The following is a 23,929-nucleotide window of genomic DNA, read 5'->3' on the forward strand; positions in this document are numbered from 1 at the left end:
CCCGTAAGGGCACTTGGTGCTCCCATAAATGCCTTGGGGAGTTTGTGTGATGAAGAGAATGGGAATTTGGAAAGTGCCATCAGTAACATTTTCCAGGGAAAACTCAGGGTTGCAAGGCATCAGTTTCTATAGGATTTTATATGGATTTAGGCCTTTAATATCTTCTGGGTTCTTGGGAATCTCCCCTGTGGATTGGGCTGGATATAAACATGGCAAGGACAGGGAAAAGCACAAAGGGAAATGTTTGGAGCTGGCTGGAATTTTTTGGGTGTCCAAAGCCCTGAGAATGAGAACAAAACCTCCTCACTTTGGTGCAGAGAGAGATTCCATGGAATCTCCTGATTCTGGGGGATGGAAAAGCTTCTCTTGCCCTGGACAGGGCCAATGAAGCTGGAGATGTATTAAATATATGGAATTTACTAGGGAAAAGGACTTTATTGAGGAAATGAATAATTTCAGACAGCATAAACTAATCAAAGATGTTTGGAGACGGGAGCTGCCCTTGGAATTGGATTTGATCCAGAGGATAATCCAATCACAAGATAAAAATAAGGTTGTTTATTACCTGTTGTAAAAGAGTTGTCTGGGCAGAGAATAAAAACCAGTTTTGTCTCTGTAATAAAATTCTCCAAACATCCTCTTGTGGATTTGTGGGATTTAAAAGAAATGGGATTCATTTAATACCCAAATTTCACCTCGGTGATGTCACTGTCCCTCAATGTCCCCCCATGCCTCCATTGCCTTGAGTTTGGGGACAATAAGAGAATCCAGTCTGATTAAAATTTGGGAGTCAATTCCAGAGCTGACATTCCCAGAATTTCAGTCATTTAGAGGCATGGAGACCTTGATGTAAAACTTAAACAAGGAATAATAATAACATCTTTATTATTATTATTATATCCTGATTAATATTATTATTATATCCTGATGATGATGATGATTATTATTATTATATCATATCCTGATTTTTATAGCACACCATGAAATTATTGGAAACAAACCTTTATTGGGAACCATCCTGGATTTTCAGCACATTCCAGTTTTGACTGCAAAAATCCCAAGTCCTTTTCTCTGAACCAATCCTTTTTTGCAATTTTCCCATCTCATAAAACCCCCTCGTGTTTCGGGACCCTCCCCAGGGCTCCCATTTCTCAAGATCTTGGATGCACATGGAGATTTATGGAAGTTTCTTTACCCCAATCCCACACCAAGGTCAGGAAAGGGTTGGAGGGAGAATGAACGGACAAGGCAGGGAAGAGACAAACCCGAGAGAAGTCAAAACCTCCAAACATTGTTGGGATTAACAGTGGGACTGGGGGCAAGAGGGATTTTCAGCATTCCCTTGGCAGCATTCCAGCTCTTTAACATTGGATTTTTTTTTTTGCCTGAAACTCAAGACTCTGTTCCTCACATCCCTCAGCTGTTTTTGTCAAGGAAAATGATTCAGAATGCACCAAAGTTGTTTTTGCTTTGGATCCTGCTGGCAGATAGGAGCTGACAAAGGGAATGTGCACAATAACAAACAACAAGAATTGTTTTGGATGGGATGGATCCCTCGGGATTGGTCTCGTGTCTTCTTTCCCTTTGGCTTTTCCTCGCCAGTCACTCCCTCAAATAACTCTTGCTGCCCTTCAGGCCTTGCTGATTCCTCTGAACTTACTGCAGAGTAAGTTTTCCATGAGAATTTTGGAAAATTCAGGATTCTGCTTGTGGAGTCCTGTGGTTGTTCCCAAGGAGGGTGGATTTCCTTCAAAATCCAAATGAAATTTCCAGTCCTCAAGGGGCAGCTGCAGCTTCTCTGGGAACCTGTGCCAGGGCCTCCCCACGTTCCCAGGGAAGGATTCCTTCCCAAGATCCCATCTAAAGCTACTCCCCTCCAGTTTTAAGCTATTCCCTGTGTCCTGTCCTTCCATCCATTGGCAATTTTATCTCTCCATCTTTCTGGTGGCTCCTTCAGGTCCTGAAAGGGCACAATGAGGTCACCCCAAAGCTCCTCCTCTCCAGGCTGAACATTCCCAATTCTCCCAGCCTTTCCTCATGGGAAAGGTTCTCCATCCCTCTCATATCCTCCCCAAACTCACAGGAGCTGCATCCACCGGGAATGAGAGCTCCAGGTCAAACAGAGCCTTTCAAAATAAAAATTTCAGGTTCCTCCTTTACCACAGTGATTTCGCTGCTTTGCCATCTCCCAGACAGGATCAAATACATCCAAGGAATATTGCACGAGCTGTTTGGATGCTGGAATTTAGGGATAGACCCTGGATGGACTCATGGAATGGCCTGGTTGGCTGCATACAAGGCCTCATTTCACCCCTGGCTGAAGCCCCTCATCCCTCCCTCACAAACCAGCTCGGAACTTTGTGCTTTGTGCTTTGTGTGATCCACCTGCTGCTCCAGGGAAGCCGTTCCCCATCCCTGCATCCAGCAGGATTCCTGCAGGAGGCCTGAGCAGTGCTGCATGTGGAGCCCAGCTGCTTGTCAGCGCTCTGGCACACCTCGACCCTTCCCCTCTCCAAGGGCTGTTGGTTCCAAACAGACTTTGCTTGGACTGAATTTCGTTTTCTTGCTCCAAGTTTGGCTGCTTGGATGTTCCCTCTTTTCCAGGGGCTGCCTGGATGTTCCCTCTTTTCCAGGAGCAGATGAAGGCCCTTCAGCAGAGCTGATATTACTTGTTAATCCTTGTGGCGTTCCCTGGAGCCAAGAGAGATGGAAAATGTTTTCCAAAGGTTTTGTTCTTCGAGAGACAGCTGCAGAGATTTGGAGCTGCTGAAAAATCTGTTTGAAACCCCTGTTTCAAACTGAAATTCCTGTTTCTCAGGGGAAAAATTATCAATGGTTTATGTCCAGCCTGACCTTGGACACTACCTGGGATCCGTGGGCAGCCACAGCTTCTCTGGGAATTCCATCCCAGCCCTTCCCCACCTTCATCTTAAAATTATCTTCCTTTTATCCAGTCTGAATCTTCCCTTATTTAGTTAAAACACCTTTTATCCAGTCTGAATCTTCCCCTTATTAGTTAAAAACTCTTTTATCCAGTCTGAATATTCCCTTATTTAGTTAAAACCCTTTTATCCAGTCTGAATAGTCCCCTTATTAGTTAAAAACCCTTTTATCCAGTCTGAATCTTCCCTTATTTTGTTAAAAACCCTTTTATCCAGTCTGAATCTTCCCTTATTTAGTTAAAACCCTTCTCCCGGTCCTGGCTGTATTGGATCACAGCAGGATCACTCCAGACCCATTTCCATGAACCAACCCTGGGGAAAACAATTTCTTGGAAGGCTCAGTTCAGTAAATCTGAGCCTTTCCTTCACCTCATGTTAAGATCGAGCCTTTCCCACATAATTTTCCTTAAGTTTCCCTGGACAAAAGTCTGCATAGCATCTCCCTGAGCATGGCCCTAAATCTCGGCTGGAGAATTCAGGAGAAATGGAGGAATAAACAGAAAACAGTGGGAAAAGCTGAACTGGCCAAATGTCCCTTTTGTCCCTCCCACAGCACAGAGTCCTGCATTTTGAAGGAAGCTCCCAGATATCCTCTGGGATTGGGGGCACCTCATGGATCCCCTGGAGCTCTGCCCCACACAGAGGCTGGAACAGGGCACGAGCAGAGGCTGCTCCTCCTGTAAATGTGAAATACAACCCCAGGGAAACTGAGGCAGTGCTTCATGGAATGTCACTCCCACTGCTTTGGTTGCTCAGTGCCATCAAACCCTCCCTGGAATTCAGTGATCCTGCAGCCCTTCCCTCCTGGATCCCAAAGCAAAGTGGTTCCAGAATCCAAAACTTCGCCAGGTCCGGTTTGGTGGTGAATTTTATTTCAGTGAGATTGGAGCCCTTCTATATCCAGGTTGGACAGGGCTGGGAGAAGCCTGGGATAGTGGAAGGTGTCCCTGTCCATGGCAGGGGGTGGCACTGGACCCTCCCTTCCAACCCAAACCCTTCTGGGATTCTCTGATGGAAGGAGCCAAACCAGGTATAAGGACAAGGATGTCAGAGGTGGAATTACATCTCCAGAGCTCCTGGAAGCACAGATGGGAGCTGGCCAGGGTTGTTCCCAGTGCTCCTGGAAATCACAAGCATGAGGTGGTTTTGAAGACACCCAATGTGAGATTTTCCTGAAGGATTCCCAGAGGAACTCATTCCAAACTTTCTGTGTCCTTAATGAACTGGAGGATCCCATGGAGCTTCTTCCTCATGAGCCCAGAGGAATAATTAACCCACACCCATCCAAGCCTTCCCGACAGGATTTTTGAGGTTCTGAGTCCAAGAGACAGGAAAAGACATGGCAGAAAGATTCCATGAGAATCAATAAAGGTTTCTTTTTTATTGGAATTCCCTTTTACATACACCTGTGGTTTGCCTTTTCCCGCTCGTTACTTTGGTCCATGCAGAAAGCAGAAGTGGAGGAATGTAAACCAAATTCCTGCCTGGAGACACACACATGGCAAAGCCCCTGCAATAATCACACCTTTTTCCTGTAGTTTTTTTGGGGTTTGTCCCTCTTCTGGAGGGGAACAAGGTCTTGAAACCCACTTCAGTGTTGCAGAGGGACAAACACCCCCTGCTCCTCTCCCTCCTGCTCCGAGTGGAAAAAGGAGCCAATATTCTGGAAAAACCCCATTTCCCAAAGCCCAGACCCTGTGATTTGTGGTGGCCACCAGGGCTGGGTCACCCTGAAGCTGCAAAGGGCTTCAGCAGCAGGTTTGTCTCCTCATGGATCCCGATGGGAAGAGCTCCATCAAGGATTTGGAATGTGGGATGGGTTTGGCGCTCGGCTGTGCCTCTCCTTCCTCTTCTCCCACCCCTCCTGTCCCATCAGCTCCACCTCATCCATCCTGGCCTGCCAAGGATCCCACCTTTAACAACAGATGGCTTCTTGTCCAAGGCCTTGTGGGGCATAGCTTGGAGAACATGGGATAATTCTATGGAATTGGAATTCGGTGGTTTTAAAGCTCCTTTCCAACCTAAACCCATCCAGGGATTCTCTGATTGCTCCTTTCCTGCAGCTCTCAAGGAAGAAGGATTTGTTTAGATAGAGGATGAGGTAAGAGATTGGCCTGGCAAGAAAAGCTCAGCTCTATCTTTAGGCTGGCTCAAGTCTCATAAAGCTCTGTTTTAAATCGATGCTGCTTCTCATGATTTTGTCTCCTCTTCAGGCACCTGAGCCTGCTTGGGCCACCTTTAGTTAAAGCTGGGCTTTAGCTGCTTTTCCAGTGGATTTTGTGTCCCTATTTTAGAGGATGCAACCCTGGGCATTTTGGAAACCAGGCACATGCTGATCCCTCCATCCCAAACATTTCAATCCCAGGTATTTCCAGCCAAGTGTGTCCCACATCCTGAATCTCCACATGGGCAAGCTGATACCAAGAGAAAATGAAGAACTTTAGGAGAGGAATCTTCCCCTCAGACCTTCTCCTGCCCCTGGATGTCAGGCATCCTTCTGGATTCTGGATCTAAAGGGTAAAGACACCCTGAAAGCTCAGTGCCAATCAAAGTTTGGGGAACAGGGAATTTATTTGAATAATTCCCCTTTTCAGAATTTATAGTTGAAGGCCACTCCATGGAAATCAACAGACACCTTGGGGCTGATTTTCCTGGGAACAGGATTTTGTCCCAAACTGTGCCAGCACCTCCGGTTTTGCACACCCCACCAATTAACCCCCAGAATCATTAACCCCAATCTGAGGAAATAATTAAATTCCATTGAGTTCCTTTGTTAATGTACCAGGAAAACCATTGCTCCAGTCAAAGGGAGAAGTTTCTCTCTGGGACCCAGGAGAAATGGGTCAAAATTCCATGTTCTCAAGCTGAGTTTGTTCTAATTTACCAATTTTTCCAGTGAAAAAATAGAAGGAAAAGTGGCAGTGAGGATGAAGATGAAGAGGAAGTTGTATTGACTTTATCACAGCCCACCTTCCCCCTTTTGCTCTCTTATTATTCCTCCAATTAGGAGAAATCCTAATTAGGCACTAATTTACCCCATCAGATCTGTCTGCATGGAAAGAATTCAGATTTATTGGAGTAACTCCTGATTAATTGGGTGAGTTTTCCAGAACTTTTCCATTCATTCCTGGCCTTGCCAATCCCTCAGCTGATTTCCAGCCCTGGAAATGCCTCTCTGGGGGCAGATTTTGGGATGTGAGAAGATGAGAAGGCGAAACTCAAATTTAATATTGGATCAGTTCTCATCCCAAGTCCCTGGACATGCTGGAAATATTTCTGGGAACTCTGGAACACCGAGATCCTTGAGGAAAACAGTGGGAAAATTTGGAGGATCTGAGTTCACATGAAAGGTTGGGAAGGAGGAAAGGAAAGGAAAGGAAAGGAAAGGAAAGGAAAGGAAAGGAAAGGAAAGGAAAGGAAAGGAAAGGAAAGGAAAGGAAAGGAAAGGAAAGGAAAGGAAAGGAAAGGAAAGGAAAGGAAAGGAAAGGAAAGGAAAGGAAAGGAAAGAGAGAAGGAAAGGAAAGGAAAGGAAAGGAAAGGAAAGGAAAGGAAAGGAAAGGAAAGGAAAGGAAAGGAAAGAAAAGGAAAGGAAAGGAAAGGAACAGATAAATGGGATTGTTTTATGTCCTGCTGATCATCGGCTGTCCTTGGATTTAATCCAACCCTAATCCTGGTCTGTAATTCTCAGCAGAGCATTTCTGGAGCTGCAGTTGGAAACTGGCTTTGAAATCCATTCTGCAAATTGGACACGAGTCCCGAGCTGTGCTTTAGCTCCAGAGCTGTTCTGCCTTTTCCCTGCTCCGAGTTACCCCAATTCCCTTCAGATGAGCAGCTCCTGCCTCATGCCAAGGAATCTCAAATCCACCTTGGAGCTGCTTCCAGCTGTCCTGCCCCTGGAGTTCCAGCTCAGAACATCTCTGCCCACCCACTGGGCAGGTTTCATCCAGCACAGAGAATTGGGAGAAGCCAGAATTCCAGACACTGTCCAGAGCCCAGCAGAGCTCTCAGCAGGACCCCAGAAAATAAACAAAAATAGCTTAAGATTTCTATTTTGCTGTTTGAAATCCTCCTGGAGTGGGGCACAAACACAATGAGTGTTTTCCCTCCTCTCTGTGCCATTTTCCCCATAAATCCACCAAGATTTGGGACTATTTGGGAGTCATGTCCCACCTCAGGATACATGAACTCTGCCCCAGGTGTGATGAGTACAGTGAGTGATCCAAGGTGATCCAAGGAAATCCCATTCCCATCCCAAAGCTCTGGACTGGTTTGGGAACTGCAGCTGAGATTGGCTTTGAACCATAAACCCTTTCCTCCAGCCAAATCTGCACCCAGTATAAAAGAAGACATTAAATGCTGAATTAAGTTATTTAAATAAGATTTTTGGGGTTGTTTTGGAGGGACAGTTTTGGAATAAAAAGAATTGAAGTGTGGGAAAAAGACTCCCAGAAGAAAATCCCAGCTCCAAACCGTCCCGAACCTCCTACAGAGCAAAAAGCAGCCAGTGAGGATTCCTGTCAGCACTGAGGGAAGGAAAACCAGGATTAGGAGATTCATCAAGGGCCGTTAAAAGCCTTGACAGCAAATTAGTTTGAGTTAATCACCAGTGGAAGCACAGCTGGAGGATTTGTGTCTCAGCAAAGTTTGTTTGGTGTCTCTGAGCTTTAAATGGCCAAGGAGGAACTGGAAACACCAAGGAGGACGTGGAAACATCGAGGAGGACTTGGAAACACCAAGGAGGACCTGGGAAAACCAAGGAGACCTGGAATCATCAAGGAGGACCTGGAAACACTGAGGAGGACCTGGAATCACCAAGGAGGACCTGGAAACAGAGGAGGACCTGGGAACACCAAGGAGGACATGAAAACACCAAGGAGGACCTGGAATCGCCAAGGAGGAGTTGGGGACACTGAGGAGGATCTGAGGACACCAAGGAGGATCTGGGAACACCGAGGAGGACCTGGAAACATTGAGGAGGACATGGAAACATTGAGGAGGAGATGGAATCACCCGGGAGGAACTGGAAACAATGAGGAGGACATGGAAGCACTGAGGAGAACCTGAGAACACCAAGGAGGAGCTGGGAACACTGAGGAGGACATGAAAATACCAAGGAGGACCTGGAATCACCAAGAAGGACATGAAAACTTCAAGAAAGAAATGGAAACACTGGGAACACCAAGCAGGAGCTGAAAACATCAAGGAGGACCTGGAGACATCAAGTAGGACATGGAAACATCAAGGAGGGCACAAAAACCTCAAGGAGAACATGGAATCACCAAGGAGGGCACGTGAGAAAAAGGAACTCAACTTATACATGAGGTTTCTTAACTTTTTGAAACATCTGAATCTGAAAATTAAAAACCCTTTCGGCCACCGAGTTCGTCAAGACAACAAGAGGAATAAAAAACTTTGGAGATCTTCCCTCTCTGTGGATTTTTACGGTTTATAAAGTGGAAAATTCTTCCCAGCGCTGTGGATGTTCCCTGACCTCCAGCTGATTGCCCATAAACAGATAAACAAAGCCAATCCCTGGCTGAAAAAATTCGATTTTGGGAGATTCTTTGTGAACTTTTTTGGCTCCAGAAGAAGACAAGGAGCAGAGCTGAGGAATGATGAGGGGTAGGACAAGACATGATCTCATCTGAACCCAGACCAAGGGGAATGGAGGAGGCAGAAAAACAATTGTCTGCCCTTATCCAGGAGAAGCAGGAATGGTGAAACTGCTGCCAAAAGTCATCCCAAAGAAATAAAAGGAAGATTAAACAGCTGTCAAATCCCAGAAAAGAGAGGGATCGTGGAGCAAGGAATCCCAAGGAGAACTCTACTTGCTGTGGATGGGAATAGAAGAGGAACAATAGAGGAACCTGCCAGGGCTGAGATTCCCTGTCCAAGCCCAACATGTGGCTCTGGAGAAGAGGATGATGATCCAAAAGATTCCAGGGAGATTCCAGCTGGGGACACTGCATGCACAGGCTTGGCTGGGGGAAGTGAGAGGCTCCATGGAAATACTCCATGGAGTATTGCCAGATGTTTTCTAGGATGAGAGAAACACGGGCACAGATCTGACACAAAGGAGGAGGCAAAACCAAAGGAAAACCAGGGAACAGCTCTTTGAATATTTTCCTCTTCCTTGGGGAAGTTTCTTCCCTGTTTTCCAGGTTGGACAGGGCTTGGAGCAACCGGGGATAGTGGAAGATCTTCCTGCCCATGGAATGAGATGGGCTTTAAGGTCCTTTCCAACCCAGCTCATTCTGGGATGATTCCATGACAACAATTCCATGACAATGATTCTGTGACAACGGATCCATGGCAAAGGAATCCATGACAACGATTCCATGACAACAATCCCATACCACGTTTGCTACACCCTGTCACATTCATATTTTTAGGGAAAATCTCTTTGCCCAGGATTTTTCTCCTGGGAAGATGAGAAGCCTCAGAGAAAAAGGAAAAACAATAATTATTTGATTTGCTTCTCCTGTGTTTTGCTGCTTTGGAATGTGTTTGGAGATTGTTTACCCACAGGTGATTGTTTCAGTGGATTCTTGTGAATTTTTTTGACTCATTGGCCAATCAGGGCCAAGCTGTGTTGGGACTCTGAAAGAATCACGAGTTTTCATTATTATCTTTTTAGCCTTCTGTCTGTATCCTTTCTCTATTTTTTAGTATAGTTCAGTATAGCATTCTTTAATATAATATAGATCATAAAATAATAAATTAGCCTTCTGAGAACATGGAGTCCAGATCCATCATTCCTCCCTGCCACGGGGCACCCCACAAATACAATAACACTCCAGCTCCATCTGCTCCCTCTGCTCCACAATCCCCTGTTGGATCTGGACTGGGATGGGCACAAGCCCTGTCGTTCCTGCAGGATTTGTGGAGGGCAGTGAGTGAATCCTGAACCAATGATTCTCCCCTTCAAGGTTTCTGTTTCCTGTGGCCTTTGGGGCTGTGTTTCCACAGGAAAATCCCACAGGGGAGGAACTGTCATCCCAGGGGGACTCAGACCTTTGGTGGGGACAAACTCCTTGGGAAATGTCCTGAACTCCTGGAGCCTGCTCTGGATCCAAAGGCTCTGGCTAAGCTCCAAACAGCATCTTTCCCATTTATCCTCCCAGAGCAAATCCCAACCCAAAATTAGGGCTTCTTCTCTAATTAGGGCTTCTTCTCTCTTTTCAGACATCCCAGCTCTGGTTCTTCCTCATTAAAATCCAGGAGGGATGACCGTGGATCTCCAGATAACAGCTTCTGATCCATACACTCAATCAGGAGTTTGGGATCAGCCCAGGAATGATGGGAGCACACTGTGACAAACAGATCCTGCTGGGCCTTAGTGGCAGTTTTCCCTCTGTTTTGGCGTCAGCATTATCCCAATTTTTACATGGATGCTGCTCACGCACAGAAACACCCAGGAAAGAAAAATCTACCTATGATTTGCAATTCAAAGCATTTTGAAAATATTTCTTCCCCCTGCACAACCCCAGTGCCTGTAATTTTCATCTACATTTAAAAAGAGGTTTGATTTATGTTAATCCTAATAATCCAGTGTTGAATTCATCTCAGTGAGATCTGCATTTTAGGAGCGGGGGTTATGTTTGTTTATAAATAAATTTTTGGCTTTTGCTGATTCCTTGAATTTCTGAGGGATTGTCAAATGTTCTCAATCTTGAGTAATAAACACAAGCAAAGAGTGAGTCACTGCTTGGGGTTTTTTGGTATTTTTGCTTTGTTCCAGCAGTAAAATTATAACTTAGAAATATCTTTGAGCCAGAAAATCAGGAGGGGTAGAAGAAGAGAGCAGGAAAATGATTTGATTTTTGAAAAGTTGTTATTTTGATAACTCTTATTTGGTGGGAAATGATTATGATGAGGTCTGACTTCTTTTGATGAGGTGAAACAAGAGAAGAACATCATGAATAAATATTGGCTGTCAAAGATTTCTGTTCAGGACAAGAGGGAACGGCCTCAGGCTGGGCCAGGGCAGGCTTGGGGTGGGCACCAGCAGGAATTTCCTCATGGAAAGGGTGCTCAGGCCTTGGAAGGAGCTGCCCAGGGAGGTTTGGAGCCCCCACCCCTGGAGGTGTCCAAGGAATTCCTGGATGTGGCACTTGGTGCTCTGATGGGGATTGGGCACAGCTTGGATTTGACAACCTTGGAGGGCTTTTCCAGCCTTAAGGATTCTGGGATTCTGTGAGGATGGAGAGGAGCTCCAGCTCCTGTCAGGACCTCACAGCCACCACATCCCCCACCAGGTCTGAATCCAAACCTTGGACATTTCAGAGGGAGGAGACTTTTCCCTGGATTCCTCTGGGCTTTGGTCAGGCCCTACTCTGAGATGTTGATAAAGGTTTGGGACACAAAGTCAGGATCCCACCTGCTCTTCCTGACTTCCTTCAGAGTCTGGGAAATTAATCCTTAATTAGCCCTCAGAAGAGCAGCTGGTGGAGTCTTTTTCCCCATTAGGGTTTGGATTAATTTTCCAGAGAAACTGTGGATCCACATCCACAGATTCCACATCCCTGGAAGGGTCCAAGGCCCGGCTGGACAGGGCTTGGAGCAACCTGGGACAGTGGGAAGTGTCCCTGCCATGGCAGGGGGTGGAACAAGGTGACCTTTAAGGTTCCATCCAACCCAAACCATTCCAGAATTCCACAAAGAGGACATCCAGAGAGCAGAGTGAGGAACAATCCCGAGTTTTAAGAAAGGATGGAAGCTGCTTTCCAGGAGCACCCACAAAAAGGCAGGGCCAAGGGATCCACCCTGGGAGCTGATTTTAGCCACAATCACCCCTCTGGGATGTGCAAATTCCGTGCCCTTGGTGGTTCCCTCTCCACCTGCCCCTCTGGAAGAGCAGGAATGCCACACATGCCGATCACCACATCCAACCCTAAAATTGTACCAGTTCCTGCCTTGCCCCAGGACTCAGGGAAAGGGGAGGACAATCCCTGCCTGCCTCCATGAGCTGTTAACCCTCCCCACCCCGGAGAAGCATTTTGCCAAGGAGTGAGAATTCCCAAGGGAAGAAGAACATGGGGATGGTTGTACCCAACACAACCTTTGACCGACGGATGGAGGGGCCTTTCCCAGCCCTGTGTGTGTCACCAGGCAGATCCACAGGCAGAGAACAAACCAAACCCAAGGCACTGCCCCCCAGGGTGGCTTGTCCCCTGCCAGAACGATGGCCCTGCACCCTCCCTGCACGCCTCCTGCTTTCCTGGGGGACGCTCCCGTCCTCCTCGGCCGCCCACGCTCCCCGAGGGATCCAAGGACCACGCAGGGCTTTGCAGCCCTGGTCTCCAGTGTCCAGCAGGTCTGGAGAGCTCTGTTATCAGCAGGAGAACGTGGATCATGGAATTCACGGATGGCATCACCCACTGGCCACGCTGGTGGTTCGCTTTTTGGTTTTTTTTTTTTTTTGTTTCCCCAAATAACTTAATCTCTCATTCCACAGAGCAGAGGAGCTGCATGGAAACCCTCGGAATCCGCTGCATGGCCTGATGGTCTTTTCCCACTAAATGCTCTCCAGGAACCATTTTTTTTTTTCATCCTTTGGCTGCATTTTTCCTTTCCTCCTCCTGTCTTTACATCACTGTCTCTCTCTCCTCTTCCACCAGGACCGTGGGTCTGTCTCCATCGTAGAGCCCGGAGCCGTTCAGGTATTCCTCATCCTTGTTGTACTGCTCCGGGCCGGAGGAAGGCATGGAGTTCTCTGAAATGGAGCCATTTTTCACATAACCTGGCAAATTCCTGTGGCCGTTGAGGGTCCCTGGAATAAGTCTCGTGTTGAGGTGGAGGGCAAGCGCCCCTCTGGTGGCTACATTTGTGATGCTGGTGTGGGAAACCATTGGTCCATAACTGTAGGTTGTGCTCCCACTCCGGGCTTTCCTTTTAAAGTCAAGTGCTAAAGTCCACCTGCTCCATGACTTCTTTATTTCTGCTTGGACCTGAGGGGAAAAAAGGAGGAAAAACAAAAACCATGAGTGGGAGAAGAAAAATCCCAGAAAAATGTGATGTTCATAAACAGAATGGGTAGGAAACTCTGTGGGGACTTGGAATTTCACAGTCCTTATGGGTCCCTTCCAAGTCAGGAGATTCTGTGATTCCATAAAATTGGAATAAATGCACATTAAATAAATAATAAATGCACATGAAATAAATAATAAATTCACATTAAAAAAAAATAGAAGGGAAAAACCCCCATGAGTGGGAGAAGAAAAATGCCAGAAAAATGTGATGTCCGTAAACAGAATGGGTGGGAAACTCTGTAGGCACTTGGAATTTCATGGTCTTTATGGGCCCCTTCCAAATCAGGGATTCTGTGATTCCATGAAATTGGAATAAATGCACAGTAAATAAACAGTAAATTCACATTAAGTAAATAATAAATCCACATTAAAAAAAAAGGAGACGGAAAAACCCCCATGAGTGGGAGAAGAAAAATGCCAGAAAAATGTGGTGTTCATAGATGAAATGGGTAGGAAACACTGTGGGGACCTGGAGTTGTCATGGTCTTTATGGGCCCCTTCCAAATCAGGAGATTCTGTGATTCCATGAAATTGGAATAAATTTGCACTAAATAAATAATAAATTCACATTAAATAAATAATAAATGCACATGAAATAAATAATAAATTCATATTAAATAAATAATAAATCCACATTTAAAAAAAAAACGGAAGGGATAAAAATTCCCATGAGTGGGAGAAGAAAAATGCCAGAAAAATGTGGTGTCCATAAATAGAATGGGTGGGAAACTTTGTGGGGACCTGGAGTTGTCATGGGCTTTATGGGTCCCTTCCAAATCAGGAGATTCTGTGATTCCATAAAATTGGAATAAATGCACATTAAATAAATAATAAATGCACATAAAAAAATAATAAATTCATATTAAAAAAAATAGAAGGGAAAAACCCCCATGAGTGGGAGAAGAAAAATGCCAGAAAAATGTGGTGTCCATAAATAGAATGGGGTGGGAAACTTTGTGGGGACTTGGAATTTCATGGTCTTTATGGGCCCCTTCCAAATCAGGAGATTCTGTGATTCCATGAAATTGGAAGAAATGCACAGTAAATAAATAATGAATTCACATTAAATAAATAATAAATTCACATTAAGTCTTCCCTTTCCAAATGAAGTATTGGACAGTGGGAAGCTGGAATGGCTGAAAACATCTGGCTGAAAATGTGGGATAGCTCTGCCCAAGGGCTGAGGGATGGAGATCAGCACATCCAGGAGGGAATTGTCTCAATGTCCCATAAAAATCAAGTTTCAGTGGGAAAACCACCTTGAGAGGCACCTGAATCCTGAGAAATTTCCCCAGAATGGGAATTTCAGACTGGGTCTAAAGTAGGCCGCTAAATTTAGGGTGAGATCAATTCCCCTTAGATTTTATCCTTGTTTTGTCTGCAGAACACAAACAGTGATTTTTTAGTTTTATTTCCCCTTAAAGTCCATAAATTCAGGTTATAAATGCCCCCTAAAATACATAAATTTAGGTCATAAATTCTCTTTAAAATCCATACATTCCATTTTATCCCAGTCCATGGAAATTCCTCCCTGGGGTGCAGATGCTGACCATCCACTTTCTTAATTAGCAGCAATAAAGGGAATTAATGGAAATGAGGAAAATAAAGTATATCATTCTGGAAATAGATAAAAAAGACAAAAGACACCAGAAAAATCCAGATTTTTTTTTTGTTAATCAGTGACTCTATCAATCTGGTTTTCTTCCCAATTTGAAATGAAGCAGCACTAAGCAGCAATTGTGCTAGGAAATTAAAAATTCCACATTTTTTCCCCATTAGCTGCTTCCAGTAGCTCATTTATTGGTGCCATGCTGACCTGGGGGTTTTCCACCAGAAAAAAATATGAAGATTTGAATTTTTTATGTGGACTGAGAGACTTTGGACTGCAAAATAAAGATGTTTGTTGTAGAAAAATGAGGATGTGCTGATGTGCATCCACCTGGGTGTGGAATTAACCCAAGGAGGGAGGGGATAAAGATGTTCACGACTCACCTCTCCATTGCAAAAACAGTATATGATGGCAACAAAAAATCCCTGGAAGGTGGAAGAAACAACAAATTAATGGGAATTTAGGGAAATTTGGGTCTCTTTTCTGCCCAGCACCCCCAGGCCTCTCTGGGATTGGGGACATTCAAAACCTTCTGTGTGTGAGAAATGTGGGGTTGTTCAGTGGGGCAGGAGAGGGAAACAGAGAAAATTCCCCGTGGATGGAGCTCCTGGTGGACCAGGAGCCAGCAGAGTGTCCTGGGGGACAAGAGGCCAACGGCATCATGGGGTGCATTAGGAAGAATTGGGAAGACCATTCTTTGCTGGACAAATTTCCCATTTTCTTGCTGTGTTTTTTCAAGCAGAAAACAGATTTGAGGCTCAAATATTTTCAAATCCTCTCATGAATTCATTCTAGCATACTGTAAACCCAGCCCTGCTTCCAAAGGCAGCCTTGCACCCACATTTCCCTCCTCTCCCCGCTGAAATTCCCATTTTTTTCCCCAGAGTTCCAGTACCTGGAAAGAGTTGAACAGCATTTCATAGTGCATTTGAACTTGCCAAAGAATCCCTGACACGTCTGTGTATGGCATAGCCATGAAAACAATATAGTGAACGCCAAACAGAGGCATAAGGACAAGGGTAGATTTCAGCAGCTTCCTGCAGGGAAAAAAAAAAAAGGGAAGAAAAAAAGGGAGGAAAGGGAAAAAAAAAGGGGAAAAAAAAAAAGGGGAGAAAGAAGGGGAATAAAGGGGAAAATGAAAGGAAAGCGGGAAAGGAAAGAGGAAAGGAAAGGGGAAAAGGAAAGGGGGAAAGGAAAGAGGAAATGAAAAGGGGAAATAAAGGGAAAGAAAAGGGGAAAAAGAAAAGGGGAAAAAGAAAAGGGGAAAAAGAAAAGGGGAAAAAGAAAAGGGGAGAAAGGAAAGGAATTAGTGCATGTATAAACCTCCCCAGCATCACCAGCCCAGCCAGGTTTGTCACTAGGCACAAGTTGCTCGTGGTTTTCTCCTCGTCCCCTCGGATATGGGATGTCTACACAGGTGCTGTGGAATTCCACATGGAATTCCAGGCTGCTGGTTCATGCTCCAGCACGGGCCAGTCCAACCCTCAACTTGTCCCTGTGTGATGCTGGAGGTGACAACACTGAGGTGGCTTTTCCAGCCTCAGAGCAGCTCCAGGCTTGGGTCAGGATCATGGGGGGAGGTGGAAAGGGAGGAAAGGAATTTGTGCTGCCATTCCAGCCCTCAGGCTCCAACTGAAATCCACCAAATCCAATAAATCCCCTTATCCCTAATGGTTCTCCATCTTCCCATGGTCCTACACGACCCACAGTGGCTGCCACTGTTGGGCAGGAGGTGCAGAATTGACTCCCAGAGCTCTTTTCCAACCTCAACCACTCCATTGAGGCAAGGCAGGAAAATCCACCCTGGCTCAGTGGCTCCTGTGCAAAGAGCAGATCTGTGTCACGGACATATTTTATGAAAAATCCTTTTGTTAGGATCTTTTCTCATGAGAAGCTTCAGTTTCTCCATGTTTTGCTGCTTTGGAATGTGATTTGGAGAATTGTTTACCCAGCATGTGAAATTGCTTTGACTTGATGACCAATGACAGCAACCTGTGTCAAGGCTGTGAGCAGTCACAAGATTTTGTTTTTCCTTTCCTTTCCTCTTTCCTTTCCTTTCCTTTCCTTTCCTTTCCTTTCCTTTCCTTTCCTTTCCTTTCCTTTCCTTTCCTTTCCTTTCCTTTCCTTTCCTTTCCTTTCCTTTCCTTTCCTTTCCTTTCCTTTCCTTTCCTTTCCTTTCCTTTCCTTTCCTTTCCTTTCCTTTCCTTTCCTTTCCTCTCCTCTCCTCTCCTCTCCTCTCCTCTCCTTTCCTCTCCTTTCCTCTCCTTTCCTCTCCTTTCCTTTCCTCTGTTCTTTTAGTATAGTTTTCGTTTTCTTTTAATATAATATATATAATAAAATAATAAATCAGCCTTCTGAAACACAGAGTCAAGATTCTCATCTCTTCCCTTGTCGGGGTTGCCTTCAAATTCAGCAAATCTGGAGCAGAGGGAGGTGAGTTAGGAGTAGAATTACTCCAGAAATCCAGGGGAGGAGGACAGAGCAGGGTGGACCCTCCTAGGAGGTGCCTTGGGCTTCGGCATCCCTTGGAAAAGCTCCTTTTTCCAGGGAGCAGCTCCACCTCAGCACAGGATCGGTGCTGGGGACTCCACGGAGGCACCACAACCCCACAGCCCTGAGAATTTGGCTGGGCTGGCTCCGGAGGGAATCAGCTTTGCCTGGAAGCGCCATTAATTGAGGGATTAGACCTCGTGCCAAGAGTTCCAGCAAGTGCCCGAGCGCAGCCGGGATGGGGAAGGGCAGGGACGGCTCCCAGAAGGGGCCGGCACCGCCTCTGTCCTGCAAACCACCCTTCGGGGAATCTAACACTTTAAAAGGAGCAGGCCCCATCCAAACCATAATTAATGGCAAAGCTTCGGCCGGGGAGAAGTAAATAAATGGATAAATCAGAGCCCTGACAGGGCAGCGAGGAGAACTGGGAGGTGTTTTCCTGCCAAATCCCCCTCCTGCCTCAAATGTGTGTTTGGAGAGGGAGGTGGGAGCGATGAGCTCATGGTTTACATCCCAAACCGTTCCGCTCTCCCCCCTTCCCAAGTGTCCTCTTGGGCAGTCCAGGAGATCCTGAGAAGCCCTGGGAGCTCTCAAGCGGCCGTGGTGTCCCAGCAATCTGAATTTTCCGTCCAAAGTTTGACCATGCTACAAATAACCCGAATTATCAAGGGAGACGAGCTGGCAGAACAAAGGCAAACCAAACAAAAAACGAAACGAAATTGGAATCTTTTTTTCAGTTCAGCCAAGGCACTGAAAACACCCGCTCAAGGGCAGGTTTAACCAATAGGCCGAGCTTAACAAAGCACAAGAGGGGAATAAAAATAAGCAAATAAACTGATACAAGTTTTACGGCCTCCAACAGCACAAACAATGTTTTATTTTTGCACTTTGGGTTCAAAAACTGGCTGAAGAGCTGGAATTCCTCCCTAACCTCCAGCAGGCTGGATTTGAAAGGTTTAGGAGAGTTTTAAATTGCTCTGGTTCATTCTGTATTACCACACTTGGAAGACAACAAACTTTTGGACTTATTTTAGGTGACACCAGTGTCCCCCTGGGCTTTCTCCACAGCCAAGGACTTTGTCCCGTCCCAGAAAGGGGACAGGGCAGGTGACACTCACCTGTACTGTTGTCTCGAGTCGCACCTCCCTGCATTCGTCTCTCGGAGCTTGGTTGCGAGGACTCTGATAATATTGATAAAGAGAATAAAATTTACCTGCAGGGGAAAGAAAACAAACAATAAGGAAATGAGAGTTGTTAAAATAATTGATGAAAATGGTGGAGTTGTTTGGTTGGTGTTTCCCCCAGGTGAGACAGGGGCTGGGATTGGGGAGGAAGCTCCTCCTGTGGAAGGGATGAGTGTTCCAGGAATGATCACAAGGTTTTTAACCTTCAGGGAGGATATGGAATGGCTCACAAGGTGTGGGCATCTAACATGGAAACATCCCCCAGCAGGCTCCTGGAGGAGGCCAAAATGAGGTTTTATTTGTCTTTACAGCCCAGCTGGGATTGAGATCCCCTCGGGATACCAGGAGCACTCTTAGGATGTCATCCCACATTTCCGTGTGCCAAAGGAAAGAGGAACAAGCCCAAGGCACCATGGTGAAAGACACAGAGTGGAGGTAACTGGAGATGACAGCTCAAGAATGAAGAAGGGCAATGAAACTGTTGGGTTTCTCCCATATTCCCGCTGCCGAGATTCCTCTGGGAAGTCTTTAGAATGGAACAGGCAAGGACAGTCAGGGAATATCATCTACTGCCTTTCAGGGAGACACATCGTGAACCCAACTTATGGCCAGATGCTCAAGATAATTCCAGTGGTGCCTTGGAATAGGCTGCCCCAGGAAGAGGTGGAATCCCCATCCCGGGAAGAGGTGGAATCCCATGTGGATGTGGCACCTGGGGACAAGGGTTAGTGGTGACCATGGTGGTGCTGGGGAATGGTTGGACTTGACCTGGGAGAACATTTCCAACCTTTGTGACTCTGTGATTCCAGTCTTGTCCTAGAGGAATGCACTGAGGAAAATTTATTGGCAACAACTCACGGAGAGGAAAGATGGGTTGGCACTGGGGAGATTCCCATCTTTGTAGGGCTCTTCAGAGCTGGTTTCCCTAGATTCCACCAGCTGCTGGCCCAGCCAAACCCTTCCATGGGATTATGGAGAGGGTACAGGCAGGACCATCCCGTAACCTCAATAAGCAGATCCATGTTGCTGGATAATGCCTACGGATTGCTCTGGAGCCTCCAGCATTTTGAGACACAGAATTACCACATCATACACCAGCTTGGAGTTTTAGGGAGAGACCATCGTGAACCTCAAGCTGGATTACCAAGGAGACCTTCTTGGATTCATTTTGGCTGGAGCCAGAGCAGGTCCATATTCCAGCATTTCCGTAACAGAGATCCCACCACAAACACTGGAGAGTCGTTCCCATGGTCAGTTATCCTCCCTGGGAAAACCAGGAATTCCCTGAGCCGCTGAGCAAGCAGGGGCTGGTTTGCCACGGCTTTGTCTGCTGTGGTTGGACTCCTCCTCCTTTGAAGAGGTGCGAGCTCGTTTGGAACTGCTCTCCATAAAAAAAGCAGGGAAGGTCGTGCCACACCCTTTCCGCCACTGGGATATGAGTGAAAATTCTCTCCCACATCCATTTCCCTGTTTTCATGAGGTTTGTGGGAATTTTACATGCCTGCAACCCCATTCCCTGAGTTCCATTTGGCTGAAATTTCCTGATTGGCACAGGAATTATAAAGGAGGAACGGACAGACTGACGGGCAGGGAAGGACAGAGCCTGGGGGCATTTAATTCCTTGGAAACCATCTGAAAGGGGAAAAGCAAGCAGAATTTATGCCTCTCTAGGTGTTTTTCCAGCTTTAAAGGCTCCAAAGTGGGATTTTGTTCTGCATTTTTCGGCAAAATTAATTACGTCCAACATTATCAAACCCAGGAGGGAAACTCCTCTGATTTCCCCAAATGTGCTAAATTTGAAAAGAAATCCAGACAAAAGAATCACATGCAAATTAGCAGAAAGTGGAGAGATTTTAAACCCCTCAGCCTCCAAAATCTCATCCAGAAAATGCAGGACTTAGTCCAGCAACATGGGAATGGCAGAAGCAGCCAAGTGAACAATACGAACCCACAGAAATTAAACAGACACAACCCATGGAATATTTTTGCATAATAAACAGCTGGATTTGCAAATTGCCAGGGCACGGGCACAGCCTCCTGGAGAAACCTTATTTTTCCAAGGATGAGCCTCAACTGGGCTCTTTCTCCTCTGCTAATTGGCCTTTAAATGAAATGCGATGGAGTCGCTGGAATTAATGTAATTGAACCATCTGGACTTTCTTCTCCAGCCTCTTGTTCATTTCCAAAGATGTGGTCTCGTTCCTTCCAAGGAATTGCTGGAGCCAGGTGGAGAATTTCCACGGAAGGGATGAAATCCAGCCCCACCCCAAACCCCAAAAATCTCACCTAATGGCATAGATGAGCACATCCACCTCGGAAAATTTCCTGCTCTTTGTGTGTCTGGTGCTCTTCTCACCCACACTGAGCATCTTCCAAGGCCTCCTGATTTAGGAGGCAGGGGGAAGAGCCTGATTCCAAACCCTCTGGACCATGGAGAGATTCCTGTTGGCTCCACTCGTGGATGAGTGGAAAGGGAGGTGGGATTTGGGGTAGTGCATGAGCTCTTTGACATGGATTTCACCAGGAGACTGAGCAATGGAGAACCCCAATTAAAGAGGGTAGGGGGATGAGGGTAATTAATGAATTCATTAATTAGGACATAATTGAATTCACCTGGTGCAGATAATTAAATCTTATAACACCCTCTCCAGCTCTGGAGAGCTCCTCTGGGATGATGGGATAATGTCACTTGGATCCTTCCTTTCCCCTCTGGCTCCTGGGTGGGGGTTGGAATAATCCACCCTCAGTGAATAAAGATCCAATCAAAGCTGGGCTGGTTTCATTTCCCTTCCCACCTCAGGCTTCTCAAGCTTTTACCAGCTCAGAAATGATGGGATGACCCAGAAACATGACTGGGAAAAGCTTTGGTCCAGGCACAGACCCCAAATTCCATCTCTTCCCACTGGAGATGGCTGGTAAGAATGTGTTATGATCCCTGAGAGTTTCCAGGATCATCTGGGTTGGAAATATTTCCTTGAATGTTGGTTTCATTTATGATTTTAGGGTCTTAGCCCTGAAAATGTGGGTTTTTTCTCTCCTTGAAGTCACTCACAAACCCTTCTGCCATATTCAGCTTGCAAAATTCCAGGCAGGACAAAAACCCCTCAAAGTGGACATGTAGGGACTATTATAGGGCAGGATTTTTGATAACAGGAGTAGGAAACCCTGGATCAGCTCTTCCCAAGGACCCAAAGGCCTCCCAGCCCCTCACCCATCCCATACTCACCACGATAGCTGCCAGGATGGGCACCTGAATAATCCACTTTAAATTGCCAGCACTCAAGTCCCAACACCTGAGGAGAGATGGACATCCTGTCAGGAAAGCACTGGAAGAGCAAGGGACTCCAGAGTTCTGTTGGAAAAATCCCCTTGGAAGGATGAGTTCCTCCAAAACCTTGCTCTAACCCTGCCTGCACTCAGTGAGGCTTGGGGATATCCCTTTTCCTGCTGTAATGGTACTGAAAAATGAGAATATTCCCATGGTTGGCATGGTTCTGCTCTCCAGAGGGTGAAGTTCTTTCCAGTTCTTTCCACACCCATCCAGATTCATCCCTTCAGGGCAGGAATGGATCCTTTTCCACTTCTTCACTTCCTCACCAGAAAAAAAATTCCTCCATTAAAAAAAAATCCAGGTTTTATGAACACAGGAGAGGCTGAACTGATGTGGGATCACAGAATCCTGGAATGGGTTAGGTTGGAAGGGACCTTAAAGATGATTTAATTCTAAATCCCTGCCATGGGAGAGAGGTTGCTCCAAGCCCTGTCCAACCTGGCCTTGGACGTTTCCAAAGATGAGGCAGCCACAGCTTCTCTGGGTGACCTGTGCCAGGGCTTCCCCACCCTCACAGGGAAGAATTTTTCCCAATATCCCGTTTATCCTTGACCTCAGGCAGTGGGAAGCCATTCCCTGTGTCCTGTCCCTCCAGTTCCTGAAGAATAATCCCTCTTCAGTTTCCCTGTAGGCCTCTTCAGTCCCGGGAGTGTCCCTGCTCATGGCAGGGGGTTGGATTAGGTGACTTTTAAATGTCTTTTCCAACCCCACCATTCCATGATTCCCCCTTGGAATAAACCTGCACAACTTCCCATGGGGACAGGTGGTGATGGGGACAATGCTGGGGTTCCACATTCACTTCCTGAGGGTTTCCGTCAACCAAAATCCCCCAAAATCTTTAATCTCCATCCACCTTCAGTCCTTATTCCCAGTGAGGACTGGGAGGGCCAGCTGGTGATGTGGATGTCGGGATGTTGGGATGTTGGGATGTTGGGATGCAATCCTCTATCTGCCAAGGAGGGATGGGCTCCATTTGCTCCCAGGAGTTTCCAGCAGCCACTGGAAAAGCTGACTCAGTGTTAATAATTCTGTTGGAATTCTCTCCATCCCTGGAGGCAGGAATGCCACAGCTTTTCCTTATCTGATCCAGGTAGCCCCCACATGGCACTGGCAGTTTTCCCAGGCCAGCTCCTCAGGGAAGGCGAGGCTGGAAACCACCAGAGCTCCCTGGAACCTCTGTGAGGATGAGCTGCTGTCACAGATGTGTCACCCTTCAGCAGCTCTGCTGGTCCACCCGCCCAAGCCTGGAGCTGAAATCTCCTTTGGAAAGCAGTGCCTTCCCAGGCAGAGCCATTTGGGAATGCCCAGGGACCCTCAGAGGGAGGATCCTGGCATCGTGGAAATGCCTGTGTGGTCAAGCCTGTGAGTTCTGGGGGAAAGGCCAGGTTGGACAGGGCTTGGAGCAGCCTGGGACAGTGGAAGGAGTTCCTGCCCGTGGCAGGGGTGGAATGGGATGAGCTTTAAGGTCCCTTCCAACCCAAACCATCCTGGGATTGTAAAATCCATGGAGGAGTTACAGTTCTACCACCCCACCATGACCAAACCTCCCTGACTGTGCTGCAGCTGCTGTGTCCCAAATTCATTCCTGCTCATTCAGGATTTTAAGGGTCCCTGTCTTGTCCCTGCCCAGCTGTGACACAGCCCCCTTATTCCCAGGGATAACAACTGCAGGCATTCCCATTTATTGGATCCTGCAAAGCGCAAGGAAAAATTATGCTTCCCTTCCATCCATCGACCTCCTCCAAAAGTTAATGACGTCAGAGTAGAATTCCAGCTTTGCCTGCTTCTTTTTCCTTTTGAATTCACCCATAAACCCACAAAACTCTGAACGTAAGAGGGAAAGAAGGAAACCCAGTGGGACTTACTCTGTGTCGGCCAGAGTGGCTCTGACGCTGGCCCACACTGTGACAAACACAGCAGGGAGTCCTGCAAGAGAACACAGGGGACACGAGGTCAGTGGGCACCGAGGGCTCCGGCACCAAAATTCCAGGTGGAGTGGGTTAGGGGAGGGTGGGAGGAGGAGCTTTTAATTATTCAGGCATGATTGAGGCTGAGCTTTCACATCTGAGAGCTGAACTGGTTCAGTTTGGGGGGCTCACAGCAAAGACATTGAGGGGCTGGAGCGTGTCCAGGGAATGAAAAGGAGTTGGGAAGGGCCTGGAGAATTCCTGAGGGAGATGGGAAGGGGCTGGAAAGCTCCTGAGGGAGTTGGAAAGGGGCTCAGCCTGGAGTGAAGGAGGCTCAGGAGGGACCTTGTGGCTCTGCACAGCTCCTGACAGGAGGGGACAGCCCAGGGGTCAGGCTGTGCTCCAGGGAACAGGGACAGGAGGAGAGGGAGCGGC

General features: G+C 46.7%; 1 protein-coding gene across 1 annotated transcript in view; it reads right to left on the reverse strand.

The window, feature by feature from the left end:
* Nucleotides 1–12,512: 12,512 nt before the first annotated feature.
* Nucleotides 12,513–23,929, reverse strand: part of PTH1R (parathyroid hormone 1 receptor) — a 94,312-nt gene continuing 82,895 nt past the window's right edge. The window contains exons 8-13 of the mRNA XM_058020942.1: nt 23,453–23,513; nt 21,483–21,549; nt 18,191–18,285; nt 15,478–15,619; nt 14,966–15,007; nt 12,513–12,892 (exon numbers count right to left, since the gene is read on the reverse strand). Of these exons, the coding sequence (XP_057876925.1) occupies nt 12,530–12,892; nt 14,966–15,007; nt 15,478–15,619; nt 18,191–18,285; nt 21,483–21,549; nt 23,453–23,513 (770 nt within the window). The 3' untranslated portion in view covers nt 12,513–12,529. The remainder of the gene's footprint in view (nt 12,893–14,965; nt 15,008–15,477; nt 15,620–18,190; nt 18,286–21,482; nt 21,550–23,452; nt 23,514–23,929) is intronic.

This window comes from Melospiza georgiana, chromosome 1, assembly GCF_028018845.1.
Source record: "Melospiza georgiana isolate bMelGeo1 chromosome 1, bMelGeo1.pri, whole genome shotgun sequence".
NCBI classification, from domain to species: domain Eukaryota; kingdom Metazoa; phylum Chordata; class Aves; order Passeriformes; family Passerellidae; genus Melospiza; species Melospiza georgiana.